General features: G+C 41.0%; 2 protein-coding genes across 4 annotated transcripts in view; one reads left to right on the top strand and one right to left on the bottom strand.

The window, feature by feature from the left end:
• pgap6 (post-glycosylphosphatidylinositol attachment to proteins 6) overlaps positions 1 to 12,040 on the top strand; it is a 51,031-nt gene extending 38,991 nt beyond the window's left edge. For 2 of the 3 annotated variants that reach the window (XR_011347314.1, XR_011347313.1), the window contains exons 15-18: positions 4,761 to 4,790; positions 4,965 to 5,038; positions 6,380 to 6,565; positions 8,998 to 12,040. Coding sequence is in view for 1 of the 3 variants with exons in the window: in XM_069906058.1 (XP_069762159.1) it covers positions 4,761 to 4,790; positions 4,965 to 4,993 (59 nt within the window). In the remaining 2 variants the exon portion in view is untranslated. Of the gene's footprint in view, positions 1 to 4,760; positions 4,791 to 4,964; positions 5,039 to 6,379; positions 6,623 to 8,997 lie in introns of those variants that run through there. The other variant, XM_069906058.1, reaches the window with a different exon arrangement.
• The window catches only part of rgs11 (regulator of G protein signaling 11), a 79,777-nt gene continuing 66,269 nt past the window's right edge, over positions 5,727 to 19,234 (bottom strand). Inside the window, exons 15-19 of the mRNA XM_069906060.1 lie at positions 18,880 to 19,018; positions 12,676 to 12,758; positions 11,393 to 11,495; positions 10,050 to 10,219; positions 5,727 to 6,030 (exon numbers count right to left, since the gene is read on the bottom strand). Of these exons, the coding sequence (XP_069762161.1) occupies positions 5,901 to 6,030; positions 10,050 to 10,219; positions 11,393 to 11,495; positions 12,676 to 12,758; positions 18,880 to 19,018 (625 nt within the window). The 3' untranslated portion in view covers positions 5,727 to 5,900. The remainder of the gene's footprint in view (positions 6,031 to 10,049; positions 10,220 to 11,392; positions 11,496 to 12,675; positions 12,759 to 18,879; positions 19,019 to 19,234) is intronic.

The raw sequence follows: 19,234 nt of genomic DNA, 5'->3' as shown, positions 1-19,234 counted from the left end.
TTCTCAAGGGCCCTGTCTGACTTTAGCTTCCTAAACCTCCCACGTTTCCTTTCTCTTTCTGACTGGATTCATGACTTCTCTACTCATCAAAGTTTCTCTTGTAATCACAGAGTACCAATGGCATAGGGATTACTGAAAGTGGTACATGAGTGGAAAGAAAAAGATTAAGAACCATTGCTCTGTGGCTTCTCCCATAAAGCCGATGTCATATCCAGTTTACTACTTCACCATGAATACCGAACATTCCTGTCTACCCTCCAATGTAGGACCTTGTTATCTCTTCCTCTTTGGCTTGGCTTCGCAGTTGAAGATTTATGGAGGGGTATGTCCACATCTGCTGCAGGCTCGTTGGTGACTGACAAGTCCGATGCAGGACAGGCAGGCACGGTTGCAGCGGTTGCAAGGGAAAATTGGTGGTTTGGGGTTGGGTGTTGGGTTTTTCCTCCTTTGTCTTTTGTCAGTGAGGTGGGCTCTGCGGTCTTCTTCAAAGGAGGTTGCTGCCCGCCGAACTTGAGGCACCAAGATACACGGTTGGAGGCGATATCAGCCCACTGGCAGTGGTCAATGTGGCAGGCACCAAGAGATTTCTTTAAGCAGTCCTTGTACCTCTTTTTTGGTGCACCTCTGTCTCGCTGGCCAGTGGATAGCTCGCCATAGAACTTGGGAAGGTGATGGTCCTCCATTCTGGAGACGTGACCCACCCAGCGCAGTTGGGTCTTCAGCAGCATGGATTCGATGCTTGCGGACTCTGCCAGCTCGAGTACTTCGATGCTGGTAGAGGACCCATGATTTGGAGCCGAACAGGAGCATGGGTATGACAACGGCTCTGTACACGCTGATCTTTGTGTGTTTCTTCAGGTGGTTGTTTTTCCAGACTCTTGTGTAGTCTTCCAAAGATGCTATTTGCCTTGGCGAGTCTGTTGTCTATCTCTTTGTCGATTCTTGCATCAGATGAAATGGTGCAGCCGAGATAGGAAAATGGTTGACCGTTTTGAGTTCTGTGTGCCCGATGGAGATGTGGGAGGGCTGGTAGTCATGGTGGGGAGCAGGCTGATAGAGGACCTCAGCTTTCTTCAGGCTGACTTCCAGGCCAAACATTTTGGCAGTTTCCGCAAAATAGGACGTCATGCGCTGGAGAGCTTGCTCTGAATGGGCAACTAAAGCGGCATCGTGTGCAAAGAGTAGTTCACGGACAAGTTGCTCTTGTGTCTTGGTGTGAGCTTGCAGGCGTCTCAGATTAAAGAGACTGCCATCCGTGCGGTACCGGATGTAAACAGCGTCTTCATTGTTGAGGTCTTTCATGGCTTGTTTCAGCATCATGCTGAAGAAGATAGTAAAGAGGGTTGGTGCGAAGACGCAGCCTTGCTTCACGCCGTTGTCAATGGAGAAGGGTTCAGAGAGCTCATTGCTGTATCTGACCTGACCTTGTTGGTTTTCGTGCAGTTGGATAACCATGTTGAGGAACTTGGGGGGGCATCCGAGGCACTCTAGTATTTGCCAAAGCCCTTCCCTGCTCACGGTGTCAAAGCCTTTGGTGAGGTCAACAAAGGTGATGTAGAGTCCTTTGTTATAACCTTGTTATAGGCTTTAATAAAGTCCATTTAGACAACATTCACAGTCTTTCCTTCATCAACTTTCCTGGTAACCTCCTCAAAACACTCAATAAGCCCCTGACTATTCCAATCTCTCAGAACAGCTTCAAATAACTTGATAAGGCTCACCAGCCTTTAATTTCCTGCATTATTTTTGGAGATTTTTTGTTACCCTCCAATCCTCTGGCACCTCACCTATGGCTAAGGACATTTTAAATATATCTGCCATGGTCCCTGCAGTTTCTGCACTTGCCTCCCTCAAGGTCCGATGGAATACCTTGTCAGGCCCTGGGGATTTATCCACCTTTATTTGCTTTAAGCAAGCACCTCCTCTTTAATCTGTACAGGTTCCATGACCTCACTGCCTGTTTGCCTCACTTCTGTCAACTGTGCCAGTTCCCTGATTAAATCTAGATATAAAAAAAATTAAGATTTCCCCCATCTCTTTTTTTAGCTTAATCACCAACCACCCTGATCTTCAAGAGAACCAATTTCAGGACCTTGCTATCCTTTTGTTCTTAATATCATTTGTAATTTAATCATTGTGAAACCATGTTGATGACACCCTGAATGTAAATTTGTAGTAACATAACATTATAGTGAAAAGTGACTCCCTTGTGCTGCAAGATAAACACTTTAATGCATGTTTATATTCGTGGTCAATACAAGTTAACCATGTGATGATTAACATATATATTTTAATAATGATTTTAATTGTCACTACTGATTTTATTGAGCATGATTTTTAAACCATCAAAGGACCAGATGCCATGCTGTGTTACAGAATTTAGTTTCTTGAACTTCCATCGTTAATACAGTGTAAATTAAAAGAACTAAAAAGACAATGCTGGAGAAACTCAGCAGGTCACACAGCATTCTTTATGCAGCAGATAAAGATACATAGCCAATGTTTTGGGCCTGAACCCTTCATCAAAGTATGAACAGGTGCCTAAATAAAATGGTGGGGGGAGTAGCACAGACCCATAGGTAAGAGGAAATAGGTGGAGAAGGGAGAAAGGGCACAAGAGAAAATAGAGAGACGGGGATAGTTCTCTGAATAGAGAGGGAAGGAAACAGTGGGATACAGAAGGGAGGGAGAACAGGGAGTAGTCTAATTGAAACCAGAGAAATTGATATTAATTCCTGATGCACAATCAAGACGGAAAGTTACTGAAACTGAAGGCTTTTATTTGACAGAGATGGACAGCATCCCTGTGTTGCCTGCTCACACTGACCCAGACTCGATCTGGGGGCAGGCTGACAGCCTTTATGGGGAAGAAAGGGGCAGAGTCATGAGCTGGCCAGTGAGAGCCGGGTCAACCAGGAAAGGTCACGTTATTTACATATGACAAATATGTACAATAGTGGTTTCACCATAATTCCATCTGGTTGGAGAGGGCACAAGAGGATTTTTTGGTGTTGCTCCTCCCATGTTTGGATGGCCCTGGTTTGGAAGTATATGAGGGAGAAATGTCAGCGTGAGAGTGGGTCACAAAACTGAAATGGTCGGCCACTCTGCGATCTGCGTCATTGATGCAGACAGACAGAGCGAAGATTTATTTTTCAGACTTTTTTTTGCATCTGTCTGCATCAATGACAGGGATCTCCCGGTGACCAACTCAATTCTGCGCCTCACTCCGTCAGAGACATGTCTGTCCATGGCCTCATGCACTGTCAAACCAATGCTACCCATAAATTGGAGGAGCAGCACCTAACATTCCATCTGGTCACCCCAACCGATTGGCATTAACATCGTCTTCTCCCATTTCTGCTAGCCCACTCTGTTCTCCCTCTCTTCCCCATCCCTCTAGCAGCTCTCCACCCCTTTCTCTTTCCATTCACAGAGCCATCCCCCCCTCCCCATTTGCTGGTGTGCCCTCTCTTCCTCCTGCCTGTGCTCCTTCATCTCTCCCTTCACCATTTTGCTCATACTTTGATGAATGTCCCAAGCTCAAAACATTGGTTATGTATCTTTATCTTTCTATATAAAGTGCACTGTTTTTACTCTTTCTCTGACCTGCCTGTGGTCTCCTACATTGTTAAATTTGAGGTTAAATATAGACTTGAGGAACAGTACGTGAAATTGAAGTTGGCAAGTTTGGGTATCTTGCTTCCTCGGTTTCTGTCAGAACTGATCAATTCTGCACTGGGTCATCCATCTCTAATATAGGGTTGTTTTATTTTCTCTCAATAATATCATGGCTGGCCTGCCAGGCATCCCCTGCAACTCTGCATTTTGCAGCTTTTAATGTTTTTTTTTGTCCTTACCAGCCTGTCGAGAGATGTTTTTATCAACTCCTTGTCATCCTGACGGCCCTTGCCTTATCCGATCCTTACTTTTGTTCTCTTTCCCAGTTCTGAGGTTTCTGACTTGAAACATTTTTTTCCCCCCTCTCATTTCACAATTATTGCCTGACCTTTTGGGTGTTCTCAGCAATTTCTCTTTTTATTCTCAACTAAAATGCCTTTAGGTTTGATGACTTAGGTGTGTACTTTGTGCAGAAGTACAAAACGGTTATCTCCAATTTTAACTGACACTTGTTAAAAGCTATGGCTTGTTTCTTCTGTAAATTTAATTCAAAAATATTTAGTGGGAAGAACATACAAACTCCTTACAGGCAGCGCCAGATTCAAACCCAGGTCACTGGTGCTGTCACAGCAGTGTGCTAACCAAGCTTTGAAACATCATTTCTCTTTTCACAATTGTTGCCTGACCTTTTCAGTGTTTTCAGGATTTTCTATTTTATTCTCAACCAAAATGTCACTAGGTTTGATGACTTAGGTGTGTACTTTATGTCAAGGGAGATCTGCAATTTATACATGTATAGGTATACCCCATTCTACGAATCTGTGCTTTTACTAAGAAACCTGTGTTTGCCTTTACGTGAATAACCTTCAAAAGTAGTGAATTGGTCTTTGCTTTATGTAATTTTGGTTTACGAAAGGTTTCATAGGAATGCTTTAGTTTCGTAAAGCGGGGTATACCTGCATAGAATTGCAGGTAATTGGTTAATAAATCGTAGTGTTGGTGTTGAGCAGTTCATAATACCATGTGATTAGTAAGGGATTACTTAAAGTGATATCTGAGTGGTGGAGGGAATTCTGTTCTTAAGGTCTTATGCAAACATTACCTTTTATATTCTTGATTTAGATTTATTATTGATACAGTGGAAAAATTCTTTTGGATGCTATTTAAATGTGAGTAAAAAATTACCACACTCTGCCATCTTAGAATGAGAAAAAGTAAAAGAAAATGCCTGGTGGCTCCTATTCTTAAAACTTGTCAACTGCTTTTTTATTTCATTACCAATTTTCAGCTTGACTATGACATCTTAAAATTTGCTTATTTTTCACCCTCCCACTAATTGCCAGTGCTTCACATGACAGAAACATTTGGCTGAACTCCACTTCATTATCAACTGGAACCCTGACCAACATCCCTACAGGTAATTGCCATTATTGTTATTTACCACTCAGTTAGTTGAACCAATTGCCATTGTAATAGAGATACTACTTCAAAAGTAAATGTTATAGGATGTTAGATAAAAGTGTACCTCCTTTATACAAAACTTTAGTTAATATGATCACCTGGGTGCTCTATATTTTAAATTCTAAACATTACATATTCTGAACAGCTTAACTGGGAACATAGATGCTTCACATCATTGAGACCATTTGGAAGCAATGCTTTTACAACATAGCTAACAAAGGATATTTCCCCTGTTACTGCTATCATTCATCTCCAGTCCTCCATTGGGTAATACAATACATCTTAGGAACAGACCCTTCAGCCCACAATATCTGTGCCAACTTTGATACCAAACTAATCCCATCTGCTGCACGATCCATATCTCTCCAATCCCTCCATTTTCTGTTTAAATGTTGCTTAAATATGACCGCCATATCAGGTTCTATCTAACCCTTTCCCCACGGTGTGATCCAAGCCCCCACCACTCTGTAAACACTTGCTTTGCACACCCTCTTTAAATGCATGAAATCTATTTAAGTGTAACCTTTGATTCAGACAGAAAAAAAAAGCATAAAACAAGAATATCCCTGTATAATGTATATTTCAGTTCTCAGATTGACAATATACTCATACAATTTTTTTTTAACCAAATTAAATAATTGTATATTACACGAGAAGTATTGATTAGGCAAATGTTCTAATATGTGCTATAAAATTAGGCGAATTAAGGAAAATATTGCAACTGTTTCAATCATATAGTAAAACTATAAAGTGCGTATTTTGCAATGAGTAAAGGCACTTGACAAAACTGAACATGCTTCCATATTCAGGGCTTTTTCCTAACAGCTTGTATTCCACCCAAACTCGTTCAGTTCTGTCGAAGCCTCCGTCCCCTCTGAAGTACTTGGGTCTTCGAGCTGCAGGTATCTCTCAGCTTCTACAGAGACTTCAGCTGCATTCAAAGCCAGACTAAGAAAAACAATGAAATTATTTTAAAACCTGCCAATTAATAGATTTAGATTTAAAGCCTTAACTTTCACGCACTTGAAGCTCATTTGTATTGATAACTTCAAATTGTAGTTCCATTTATTGCATTGTTATAATCATTAATCTATGTTGCATGTCAAGTGTTCTTGTATTACACAGTTGTTATTGTGAATAACTTTTGAAAACATTAAAACAAGGTCATGCACAATTATTTAGATAATATTAAGGAAATATTGCAACTATTAGAAACATTTTCTAAGATACAACTATAAAACATTTTTATATTAATAAAGCCAGAAGAATAAAAACACTTTCTTCTTCTGCATTCTAGGTTCAACATTCCCAGAAACAGGACCTCTATAACATGAGCCATAAACAATTGTAAAACTTTAGAAATGACCTGCAAACTCACCAACAGCACGTCTCATCTCCAGCACGTTTCTGACCCCTTTGCTACATCTTAAGAAGTGAATCTTTCTATTTGAAGAAACCCACCTTCTGCCACAGATTTCTGGAGGTAGGTGCTGTAAATCATTTTACTCTGTTGAAGGAAACAGTAAACCTCGCGTTCACCTATGCCACTGAAGGAACATTAGCCCACAGGGTGACACAAAACTACAGATAAAGCTCAGTGTTTTTCAACGCATTGAAAGTCAAAGGTTGTGGTTGAATAGCACAAAATATCCAGTAAATAACAGAGCTGTTAACTAACCATGTCATTATTAACCAAATTTTCAAATGAACAAAGCTTCATAATGAGGGAAAAAAAAAATCTCTGCAGCCCAGTTTAATTTAAAGCATTAATGAGATGTTTTATTATGAATGATCATTCTGGCTGCATAGTTAGTTTCCTTGGCATACATATTGCATTATATTCCTGCTCTCCCTTTATTAAATTCCCCTGACATAAGCCAGAATAACCAGTTTATGATTCAATTTCTGTGGGAAAAGACCTGTGCAGAGCCACAAGGATTTATAGACAAAAATGGAAAAAAGAATCCAGCAAAAATCCTAAAGTTCCAATTAAAATGTCCAATATTAATATTGACAGTGATTTCCTGTGTGTGCATTTGTAGAGATCAGGTTACATGCTGACTTGCGTATTCCCAATCTTTATTTTTAAGTTTAACCATTTTAAAAATATTTTTCTTTTTGTACCTTCCTCCTTAAGATTTGTATTTCATTTAAATTGATTTCAATATCCCAGTTTATCTCTTCCTGGTTTGGACTGTTCTATTAGATAACAGATCTAAAATATAATTGGTTGTAAAATATCCTTTTTTGCCTCAGATGGTTCTCCACAGTGGGCAATGCTTTTCAGTAGGCTGACTTGACAACGCAGCTGAAAGTATACATCTAACTTTGTTTGCCACTGAAAGCCAAATATTCCAGAAGATTTTTTTTTCACTTTTGGAAAATTGAATTGTAATTTGTTAGAAGTGAAAAAAATATTTGGGTGTAACACCTATTTTTCTTTTAACTGCATAGGATTAATTTGACATGTATAAACAGCCTGCTCACACTTCACATCTGATCATGAGTTTTATAATCAGGAAGAAAATATCCATTGTAAAATCTTAACTTCATTCTATTTTTAAATAATTAGTTTATATACATCATTTTGTTCTTGTGGATTTTCTGGTCCATTCGTTGATAGTTTCTTTCACCATAAAATAATTCCATAAAACAACCACCAAGACTATATTTTACATTCACTCTATTATAAAATACAAGGCAACTTGAAGTTGGTCTCATTGTAAGAGTAACAATAAGTTGCTGGAAAAGGGATAAAACACTCACCTTTTGTTAGATTGGCGATAATTACAATGGCGATAATTACACTGGACAACAAAGATTTTGCTTGCTTAACTCTTTTGGGTGGATTTTGGGCTGCTGATCATGAAAAACAACCTTAAAAATTTCCTACCACGTACCATTTTTTAGATATAACTTATTTTTGTGATTTCCTGTCATACTTTAAATCCACTTCAAGCATCCAAAACCATGGAGCGCAACATTTCATGGAAAATTCAATTTCTTCATTCACACTTGGACATCTTCCCTGCTGAGCTTGGTGCAGTCAGTGATAAAAGTAGTATCAGGGCAAATGGAATCCGTCAATACTGCCCGACTATTGTTGGACACTGACATGAGAGGCATCAGATGCTGAGTACAAACGAAAATCAGCAGCGAAACATTTTTAAGTCAGTTGAACAAACACAAAGTGTCAGCGTCATTGTGCCATTAAACATGCTAAATTCAATAAAAGTTAATTTAATGTTTCTCCAACTTCCTACAGCAAATCCAAAGTTATTTTTGTGTTCAGCTTGAAGTTGCTGATCATAATTCCCAATTTATTTTTAAAATCAGGAAGCAAACCTTTTGAGAAACATTGTTGTCCAGTGTTATTTCCAGGGCTAGAAATGATTATATTGACAATGCATGCATTAAAGCTTAGCCATTATGGTGGCACAGTTAGCAATGCCGTTATAGTGCCAGCGACCTGGGTTTGAATCCAATGCTGTCTGCAAGGAGTTTCTCCCCGTGTTTGCATGGGTTTCCTCCCACCTTAGGCGGCACGGGCTCGTGGGTAGGTTACCGAGCTGTATGCCAAAATTTAAATCACATGTTGCCCAATTCCCACATACAGAAACTGCAAGAAAATAACCACCTGGAAGTTTCCAAGTGCATCCCACAAATCAGAGAAAGAGAGAGCGCAACAATTTTGTCATATCATACCGTCATATAGATCTGTATCTTGAACTGTTTCCTCTGCTTTGCAATGTATTCAATTTATTCTCTATACTTGATTTCTGAGTACAGAATCATGCCTCAGGATTTTACTTGCAGTGGAGTAAAATGTTATTAATTCCTTAAACAATCAATATACAAAAGGCAATATGTTTTGTTTGGATACAAATCTGACATAACTTTGTTTCATTTGAACAGGTTTAAGGCAGGCCACTCCTCCAAACCGTGTACAACTATCTCCTCAGTGAAGCATGTGCTCTTTTTCAATCTGCCACTGAAAATCAAATTGCTCATTGCCCCAGCCTTTTAAAGATTTGAACAGGCCAACTTAGTTATGATTTCCTCTTTGATCGGTTGAGGAGATACAAAATTGCTCATTTAGATCCATGTTGCTCAGTATAGAGCTTGACACCAACATAATCTATTAACAACAATTTGCTGGGCAAGGGCAGCTCTGAAGAATCTTCTGCACTGCCTATGCTAGGTTGGGGACCATGATAGCTAATTAATTCCTTACCCGGCCACTCAATTTTCAGTTTCTTTCTCCTCATTTTAGATATTTTCAAACTTAAATCTTATGGCCAGAATAAATAGAGGAGGGAAAAAAAACAATTTGCAACCAAAAATGTGCAAAACATTACCAAGCTTTCATGGACTGATTAAGAGCCTTTGGAAGGATATTGAGCTATCTGCTTCATGCACCAAGAGGTGCAATACAAGATGAATTGGATACATTTTGGATCACTCATTGCATTCTTCATGCATTACCCAAGAGTTCTGATCAATAGGTATAATTATTAAACTTGGCAATGGATTTTGAATGCTCCGAGAGGGGAAAAATCATTTTTCGTCTACAGCAACAAACCTCTTTAACAATCATTTCTCACCGCAGCAGATTGGGTTTGACTAAAATCAGTGTGACAAATGGGAAGTAGCGATAACCGCACTAGTTAACATACACACACAGTTCAGCCATCCAAGGCCATAGCCTCCTGCTATGTTCAAAGCCAGTAGATAACCTGAATTTGTTAAGAGTGTGAAATGCCAGGATAATTTTTTTTTATATCAATTAGCGGTGAAGCTTTCCCCGTGCTTATTTTTTTTGTGAATGGACTTACTTCATCTGTTCCTGGGAATGCCATGGATCTAATCTTGCACTAAATAGTGAAGGATGTTTTGAGTTTAGCAAAACCAAAATACAATTATAATAACTCTTATTACATGCTGACAATGAGGAACAAATGGATAACCTCTTTGGGTCCATGGAGCTAGAGGAAGGGGAAGATGCAGTTGGAAGGATTCCAGGACAAAAGGAGGGAAGGCCAGAATGGGACCAGGAAGGTTCATCGTTGGAATAATCTGGGATATTTGTTCCAGTAAACACTCCTACGTTTGCCAAAGGGTGGGAAAATCGGCATAGCTGTAGGGATAAAAGAAATAAATATCTTGAGGTACAGCAATGTAATAGGAAATTATTATAGTAACTTTAAATAATGTGATATTTTCTATTCAAGTCAAGCTTAATATAAAAACTTCTACAATGACAGGCTTATACAGACCACAAATGTCTTACAAAAATAAAAAGCACAGCAAAAAAAAACCCCGCAAAGCTTTAATAAGGTAGATTTATTTGAATAAGCATTTTGCATGTGGATTAATACTGTGAGAACAATACATAGAGTTAAGAAAAAGGTACTGTAAATTGTCTAGTAGTGTAGGGGTTGCCATTCTAGTTTGAATTATTGGGCTGTGAGTACATTAAGGACACCACAGGAAATTCCTCTCGCTTGCTTGCACAGGATTTGAAATATACACACTTCTTTATCTTATTCTCAAGTCTCCATTCATAGAAATAGGTAATCTAAGGTCTAGCCAGGGCAAAGGAACTGCAAACTACAATGTCGCTTGGCTACATGGAGTAACACAGTGTGAGAAATTATGAACACTGCATGGTTAGCACAATGCTGTTACAGCGCCAGCGAACGGGACCAGGTTTCCAATCCCGCGCTGTCTGTAAGGCGTTCTCTTCCTGTCCTTGTGGGTTTTCCCCAGAGACTCCAGTTTTCTCCCACCATTCAAAACATACCGAGGGTCAATTGGGTGTCACAGGCTCGTGGGCCGAAATAATCCGTTACCATGCTTGATGTCTAAATTTAAAACATTAATTTGCATCTTCCCACTATCTAGATCTGAAATCTAGATTTCAGATTCCACATGCATTTCCTGCTGTGAGCTGTGGCAGGAAGGCTCTTTGACCACTAATGCACATTTCTCCCGATACTTTTTGGTCAGTTAATGTGGTAAATGAGATATTTTAAAAGGTTTTTAAAAATAAAAAGACTGCCAATGCTAGGAATTGGAACCAAACTAGAACTGCTCAGTTACAGCACTTTAAAAAAAAAAATTGGTCTTGTTCAGTTGCTTTCCAATAACTTACAGTCCCTTGAAAGAAATAATGCCCAATACTGATTTATGTCAACAATAAAAGTCTGAAGAATATCCAAAGGAAGATCTGGGAACATTTCAGCAAATACATGTGTGTGATTGGTAAAGAAAAACAAATGCAGTGAAAATGCAGTGATTAGTTTTGAACCTGAGAAACTGTTCCGGATAGTGCAGCCTTGTTTTTTCCATCGTGCAGCTTTGACTGTGGCATTTGGCTGGGATGGCGATGCCACATTGTGAACGGAAACACACTGGACAAACAAAGATGCAAATATTACTTCTCATTTAGATTAACTGCTTTGAGAATTTAAACTTTGAGAATGCCTGCATAAATTTGTTACTGGATATCAATAATTGAAAACAACTATGTGGCATAGTTAGTGCCACACAATAACAATGACCTGGGTTCAAATCCAGCGCTGCTTGTAGGGAGTTTTAACATTCTCTCCGTGTCCGCATGGGTTTCCTCCGGGTGCTTCAGTTTCTTCCCACCCTTCAAAAATGTATGGGGGTTGTAAGGTAATTGGGTGTAATTGATTGGCATGAACTTGTAAGCTGGCAGGGTCTGTAACCGCGCTGTATGTCTACATTTACCATGTATGCTGGCGTACAAGGTGACTGGGTGTATAAGACAAACCCCGAGAAATTCCACTTAAAATTTAGGTTTTGAGCTATACTTGCTGTACAAGTTTAAAAGTACCAGTAACTGGTTACTGTGAGATTTACCTGATAGCCTGACAAGGCAGTGGCTACAGAACACACCCTGGGCGATTGGTTACTGTTCGTTGGCTGTTGCAAATGGTGACTGTTAGCTTAATTTGGTTTGCTTCATTTAAGGTAAAATAAATATTTTAATTTATAACAATTTTTTTATTATTTTATATATTACTATTTATCCAGTTCCTCAAATGCAAGCTTCGTAGAAACATCTTTAGCAGTAGGATCGCAGGAGTTATGCAAATTATTTATGCTGTTCTCCATCACCAAGGGGTTCGGATTTAACACTTGGTGTACAAGATGATCCCTGGTTTGGAGGGGACTTTTTTTAAGGTTCAAAATCCGTTTTATATGCCAACTTATACACTACATTAAAAAAATTATGTATTCATTGAGCAATGTTAAAATTGTAGGGGTAAAATTACACAGGCAATGACATCTTTCAGGCTTCTAAAGAGGTAATTTTATAGTTCATAAACCTGAGAGAAATAAATCACAAATGAGTTTTTCCTCAAAATAAATGTTTTCTGTCAACTTGCATAAATTTGAAATATCCTGACATTAATTTTGATTTTGATAGACTATAATGGTAATAATAATGATTTATTCTGATGAATAGCTGAAGCAAACCAAAATAGCTCACCATGGGTGGGTACCTTTTCACAGGCCAGCCTTCACTTAAATACTTGCTACTAAAGGTTCACGATAATGTACCTTTTTTTGGTCTCCTGAGGTACAGTCGATGTTGCTAGTAAACTCTTGTACATCTGCGATTTTAAGTATCGTGGATAAGAGTCCTGCAGAAACAATGTCAACAAGAAATGACAAATTGGTAAGATTTGTTGCTTCGAGCAGTATTGTGTCAGCACATTTCTTCCTGGTGCCTAACATTCAGCTTTTATACCTCCACTTTAATTTTTATGAGATTGTATCTGCTGCATTATCTTCACCATGCTAAAAGGAAATGGGTTTCAAGGAAAGCTTTGTGCTGATTGTAACTGGAGTGCTCCAGGTTTGACCCAAGTCCTAGTGATGTCAGCTAGCAGCCCTTGATTGTACCAGAGGCTTTGCACTTCGCAATTGAGCAATGAGATGGCCTCCCTGTCCTCACCTAAAACTGTGAAGTTTAAATATGAAAAAAATCCCACCATTCAAGGGACTAATGAAGTCAGAGGAGAGTTTAATCAATAGGATAACCTTTTAAGTATATTCAGGTGCCCTAAATCAGCTTGAGATTATTAGATAATAGCCACAGACATACATTTATGTTAAATGAACTTAAATTTAAATGATATAAATAGGTTTGGAAGTTTTGTGTGAAATGCCAAACTGCAAACACTAATTTATAACATCATGTCTAGTGCTCTCCACCACCGGTTCTCAACCTTTTTCTCCCCACTCACATACCACCTTAAGAAATCGTTTACTAACCACAGAGCACCTATGGATTACTTGAGGTAGCATGTGAGTGGGAGAAAAAAGGTTCCAAACCACTGCTCTGCACCCACGACTGACCAGCTAAATACCATTCCAACCCTAGCTTCAAAAGCGCCACAGTTGTAGGCTGAGTACCATATAGCAATGAGTCACCATACAGGGAAGAGATTGAAAACGTCATGGATTTGCCAAGATATCAAATCTTAAAAAGTCTTAAAAAACATAGGATATAATCATTGACTTTAGGAGGGGGTGCAGAGACTACACCAGTCCACATTATTGGTGCTGAAGTGGTGAGAAGAGATAGCTTCAAGTTCTTCTGAATAACAATCTCCAATGACCTGACCTGGACTAAGCACATTGACGAAATTGGTCAAGAAAGCACACCCATGCCTCTACTTTGTTTGAAGACTGAGGTTTGGCATGTCTATCAACAACAGTGAAACCATACTTACTGAATGCCCTGCTGTGCAGTATGAAGATCTGCAGAAAGTAGTGAATGCAGCTCATAACATCCTTCTCCTCCAAAGACTCCACCTACATCTCCCTCTGCCTAGAAATCCACCCAAAATACAAAGGGACCCATCCCCCACCCACTCTCTTTCTCCTCCGCCTGCCGGGTAGAAGGTTCAAGAATATGAAATTGCAGACATCAGGCTCCTGACTGAACCCCACAACAGTGCTGTCATTGGTTGGTAAAATGGATTTTTTCCCCCCACGGTAACACTACAATCTAATTGCTCTCTCGTTTTCTAAAAAAATGGCATTGATTTCTTCATCTTAATCTTCGCTGTTGACTTGCGGAGCATACACCGATGGAGGCCTTGGAGTGGCAGGCTTAACTCTGACGTATATAATTTTTTTTTAAAAAACAGGTTAACATTATTGCTTTTACATCTAGAAAGAATGCAAAAGATTTTTTGTTTACTATATCCTCAAAACCTATTTTCATGGAAAATTCAACCATTTCCTCAAGAGACCACCATGGTCCTCAGCTCAAACCTCCATCTCCATGGGTGGCACTAAAGACATGCTTGTAGCTGGAGGAACCTTGGGTACCCTGATTGCCAGGGAGGCTCCCCGAGGTTGCAGAGATTGCCTTGTACAGGAGGCTAAGTGTTCAAGGGAAAAGAAAACCCACAGAAATGCTCGGCCATTCTTTCAGCATCTTTTTGTTAAAGGAGGAAAAGAAATATTGAAGAAAGACGCCGAAAGACTGGCCTTGTTCCTCCAGCATTTTGTGTGTTTTTACTACCACCACAGCATCTCCAAACTTACGTGTTTCACAAAGTGTTCCATGAAGACCAGAAATGACCACCCTCCACTACACATCAATAACTTTGTTGAGTAGAGCACCAGGTTGCTTGAAGACCACTTAAAAAGCACTCTATTGTAGATACACAACAACTCCTCACATCAGGAAGGTGCAACTGCAACTGCACACCCTAAGCAGATTGAAAAGGGGCAAGGCCGCCAGCCACTATTATGTCAACCTTCTACAGGAGCTCTATTGAGTGCATCCTGGTCGGCTGCATCACAGAGCAATGGAACAGAGGTCAATCCGCAGGACCACCAGAGTGGCAGAGAAGATCAAGGGAATTTCCCTGCCACCCTCGATCAACATGACCTACCAGGATTGTAGTCTGAAAAGGGTGCACAAAATTATTGATGACCTCCTTCCACCCCATACAAAGCATCTTTCAGGTGTTCCTGTGGAGAAAGAGATACAGGATCGTCAGCTGAGGAACAGCTTCTTCCCACGGGCAGTGAGAATGCTGGAACCACTCACACTAACCATCCGAGACTCTCATGTGTACAAAGCAATATTTATTTATTTGCAGATACGAATACTCGTCCTGCATATGTATTATTTGTCTGTACGTCTGGTTATGTGTCTGCATGTTTTGCACCAAGGACTGGAGGAAGTTGTACAATCAGATGACAATAAATTTGACTTGAGTGCCTCTGTTAAATCATAGACTACCAAGGCAGTGTTCTCTCTCTGATACTACGTGCCTAGGCATCAGATGTATGCTCTGGCGGTATGGTGTGGATGAGGAATTATGTAAAAGAGCACACACCCAATTATGGTAATAATTCACCTGCCAAATCTAAGATGTACCTATCATCAGCTTAACAAACTTATTATGTGCATTACGGTCGTGACTTGAACAATGACTTGAAAGTTTCTGTTAAATGGCTTAACAAACTTTACTAACCTGCGTAACGGTTGTGTATTTTGAGCACCATGGCTGTGGAGGACTTGACAGTGCTATCCTGAATACTGCCCACTGAGCTGATTGTGGCTGAGGTGCTCAAGATCGATACAGGACATGCCTTCAGCATAAGGTAGCTGTGAACCCCCTAATGAATAGTATCTGGCCAAAAATACACAAATGGACCTGATGTACAAGAAGCAGCCTCAGACCGTATACTTGGTTATAGATACCGAAGCTATACGAGTGAGACTCTGTCTATCAATTGAGCAAAGCAAGGGTGCATGCTTTGAAGTTCGAGAGAAACACGACAGTCTACAGACGCTGTGATTGTAGTAAAAACACACCGAAACGCTGGAGGAACTCAGTCGGTCTCTTCAGTGATTGTTGGAGTCAAAGATATTTTGCCGTTGTTTCAGGACTGAGGGTTTCTTCAAGGAATAAGCCAGAAGCAGGAAATCTCACAAAAGATGATTTTAAGGAGGGCCTCCACTTCGAGGCCGGCTCCATCCGCAGAGAGAAATCTGAACTTTCCTTTGCAGCCACGCTTTTATGCGGAGTGCCGCCTCGGTGCGTCCTCCAGAGCCACTGTAGGCAGGGCGACTGTTGCCGTGGCACCACCCGTCAACATGACGGCTTAAATACGCAGTGAGCCATGGCAGTCTTCATTACCCATAATCCTCCGTGTAGCTGGAACTGCTCTGGGAAACATCAGTTCCAGCTGCAAGTGGGATTATGGTTAACCAAGTTGGCCATTGATCTTTCTTAGAGACCAGGACCGCGAGAGAAGAGAACTAGCGAACCCTCTCACTGACCCCGACTTCAGAGTTCTCTCTTGGGAATGGGGTGACAGGTGGGGGAGAGAGGCACCCCAACAAGATCTAGGCTGGTTGGTTGGAGGGAGGGAGGGGGGTAGGAAGCAAATTTATCCATGAGTGCGAGGGAAGGCCATTGAAACGTTGCTGATGGGGGTGATGAATCCTGACCATACTGTTTGGGGGGGGGGGAGGGGAGAAGCAGGTTCATAGTTCAACCACCACCACCACCAGCTAGAGAAAGAGTGGAGTGCCTGCAGTCTTTGGGGATGCCGTGCCAGCTCTACTCCGTGTCCAGCACATCCTCTTAGCTCTCCAGTGAATGAAGCTGACAAGGTGCTCCTCCTCGGGCTTGCCTTCCATTTCCTCCTCCGACACCCTCCCCCTCATCCAACGACTGCACAGTTCTCTCTTGGGGTGACTGGTGGGGGAGGTAGGGTCGTTAGAAGCCAGGACTGCAGCACCAAGTCACCCCAAAACTGGCATCCAGCTCTGCATCCCCGAGAGGAGCTGATCTACTCGGGGATGGGGGGGGGGAGGAGGGCACAAGTTGGGAGATCTAGCACAGGAAGCAGTGGGAGCAATGACCTTGGGAAAGCTTATTATATAAATGTCTGCAGGAATTACCCAGGGCTCTGCCCGACACAAACTGTTTAGCACAGATTCATTAAATAGATTTGTTAGGTCCTGGGTCACAGGTTGACCCCGTCATCGCAACGGCATCAGCCCGCCCCTAGCAGCGGCTGTACATTTATGATGCGTGGCAGAGCGCTTCACTCCACCGCTGACACTAGGTTGAAGAGGGATTGGAGTAGGCGCCTTGGAGCCGCTCACGGAGCATTTATGATGGTCAGTTCTGCAATGCAAGGTTTAAGGTCACATTTTTTCACTCTATAAAAGGCCCTAAAGTGCTGGCTGGGGGAAGAATCCAGTCCAACAAAAGGTATTAATTGGATACGATAAGGGGCAAGGTAAGAATTGATTATGTTTGTGTGAAGGGAGATGGAAGGGAAAGAGAGACAGAGCTGGGGAAAGGTGACAGGGGAAGAAAGTGTTAACGAAAGCCAGAGAAGTTGATATTAATGCCATCCAGTTGGAGAGCTCCCAGTCAGAAGGTGAGGTGTTATTCCTCCAATTTATGGGCGGTCTCAATCTGTCAGTACCCGAGACCATGGACAGATAACGTCAGCAGCGAAGGTGCTCTACAAATGATCACCCAGTCTCTCTGACGTAGAAGAGATGACAACAGGAGCACCGGTTGCAGGAGATGACCCTTGCAGATTCAAAAGAGGAATGTTGAAGTTCGTCACGACTGAACTGCATACAGATATTTCCCCATGCTTTCATGGGACATACCTGGTAGTCTTTTTTTTTTAAACCCAGTGACGTTCTGAATGCAATCAGACTTGTAAAACAAACTTGTCAGTGGTAAAATCAGAAAGCACCACATTTGCAGTTCCAGCGGCATGGTAATCTTATAATCATAATTTTAAAATCGGGAAAGAGGTGTCATAAGACTCACACCACTAGGTTCAGGAACTGCTGCTTCTCCTCCACCACCAGACTCCTCAACAACAAACTCAAATCAGGAACTCATTTAAGGACTCTTACTTTTACACTTCATTGGTATTTAAAAAATTTAACCATATAACAATTACAGTATGGAAACAGGCCACCTTTGCCCCTCTAGTCCGCACCGATTTAAGTGATCTCCTCTAGTCCCACTTACCTGCTCCCTGCCCATAACCCTCCAATCCATGCACTTATCCAACTTTTTCTTAAATGACAAAATCGACCTTGCTGCAACCTCCTCTTCCGGAAGGTCATTCCACTCAGCCACAACTCTCTTGAGTGAAGAAGCTCCCTCTCATGTTACTTCTAAACCTTTGCCCCCTAACCCTCAACTTATGAACCCCCCCCCACCCCGTTCCAATCTCACCTACCCTTCTTATTTGCTTACATGTGTATGTTGAGTACAGATATTTTTTTTTTGCACTGCCAATAAGTGGTCATTCTGTCGCGCCCACAGGAAGAAGAATCTCAGAATTGTATACGATGTATTCGGACAATGAAATCTGATCCTGCCACTTCAAGGGGTGCTTTGGGAAGCATCAAGACCATTTTTTGTTTGGCAAAATTTTAAATAACATTTTTATTTAAGGAAAAAATTTGTATTCCCCAAGTAAAATATTGGGCAACCTCATTCTCTTGCCTCTATTGTGGCTCACCCCCCACAACTACCAGTTGTTTGTGCATCCAAAAGTGATCGCACTCCTCTCACTTCAGCCAAGCAATGAATGCTCAGTAATTGAGAGAGTCATAGAATAGATCGGTTAAATATGTTAACATTGGAAAAATAATAATTTGAGCTATTGATTCCGACCAGATGTGCGAACATTGATTTGGTTTTTACTGAAACAATCATTAATAATTGTCTGAAGTCCACTTACCTTTTTCATCAGCATGTAAATATGCATTTGTGCATCTTCAAAGACATAGCGATGAGGGTTTTGTAATCCATCAAGTGTTTTTTCCATCGTTTTACTGTCAACGTTCACCCATTTGCTGGCCCCTGCTGCAAGAAACTGCCTGCAAATGAAATCCTTGTTTCAATGATTCGGGAGATCCGAAGATCGACATACTAAACATCTGGAGCTGCTTAACATTTTTAAAACATGCATACTTGCACGTCGAACGTTGGGAGGAATAGCCACGCCAGTAGAACTCGCTGTTTTCTCTCACCAGAGTGCACAAGGGCCAGGAAAAATGTTGAATCTGGTGATAGGTAACAAGCGGGTACGCTGC

Source organism: Narcine bancroftii, chromosome 12, assembly GCF_036971445.1.
Source record: "Narcine bancroftii isolate sNarBan1 chromosome 12, sNarBan1.hap1, whole genome shotgun sequence".
Classification (NCBI taxonomy): domain Eukaryota; kingdom Metazoa; phylum Chordata; class Chondrichthyes; order Torpediniformes; family Narcinidae; genus Narcine; species Narcine bancroftii.
The sequence above is the reverse complement of the archived record's forward strand: the minus strand, read 5'-3'. Positions and strand labels throughout refer to the sequence as shown.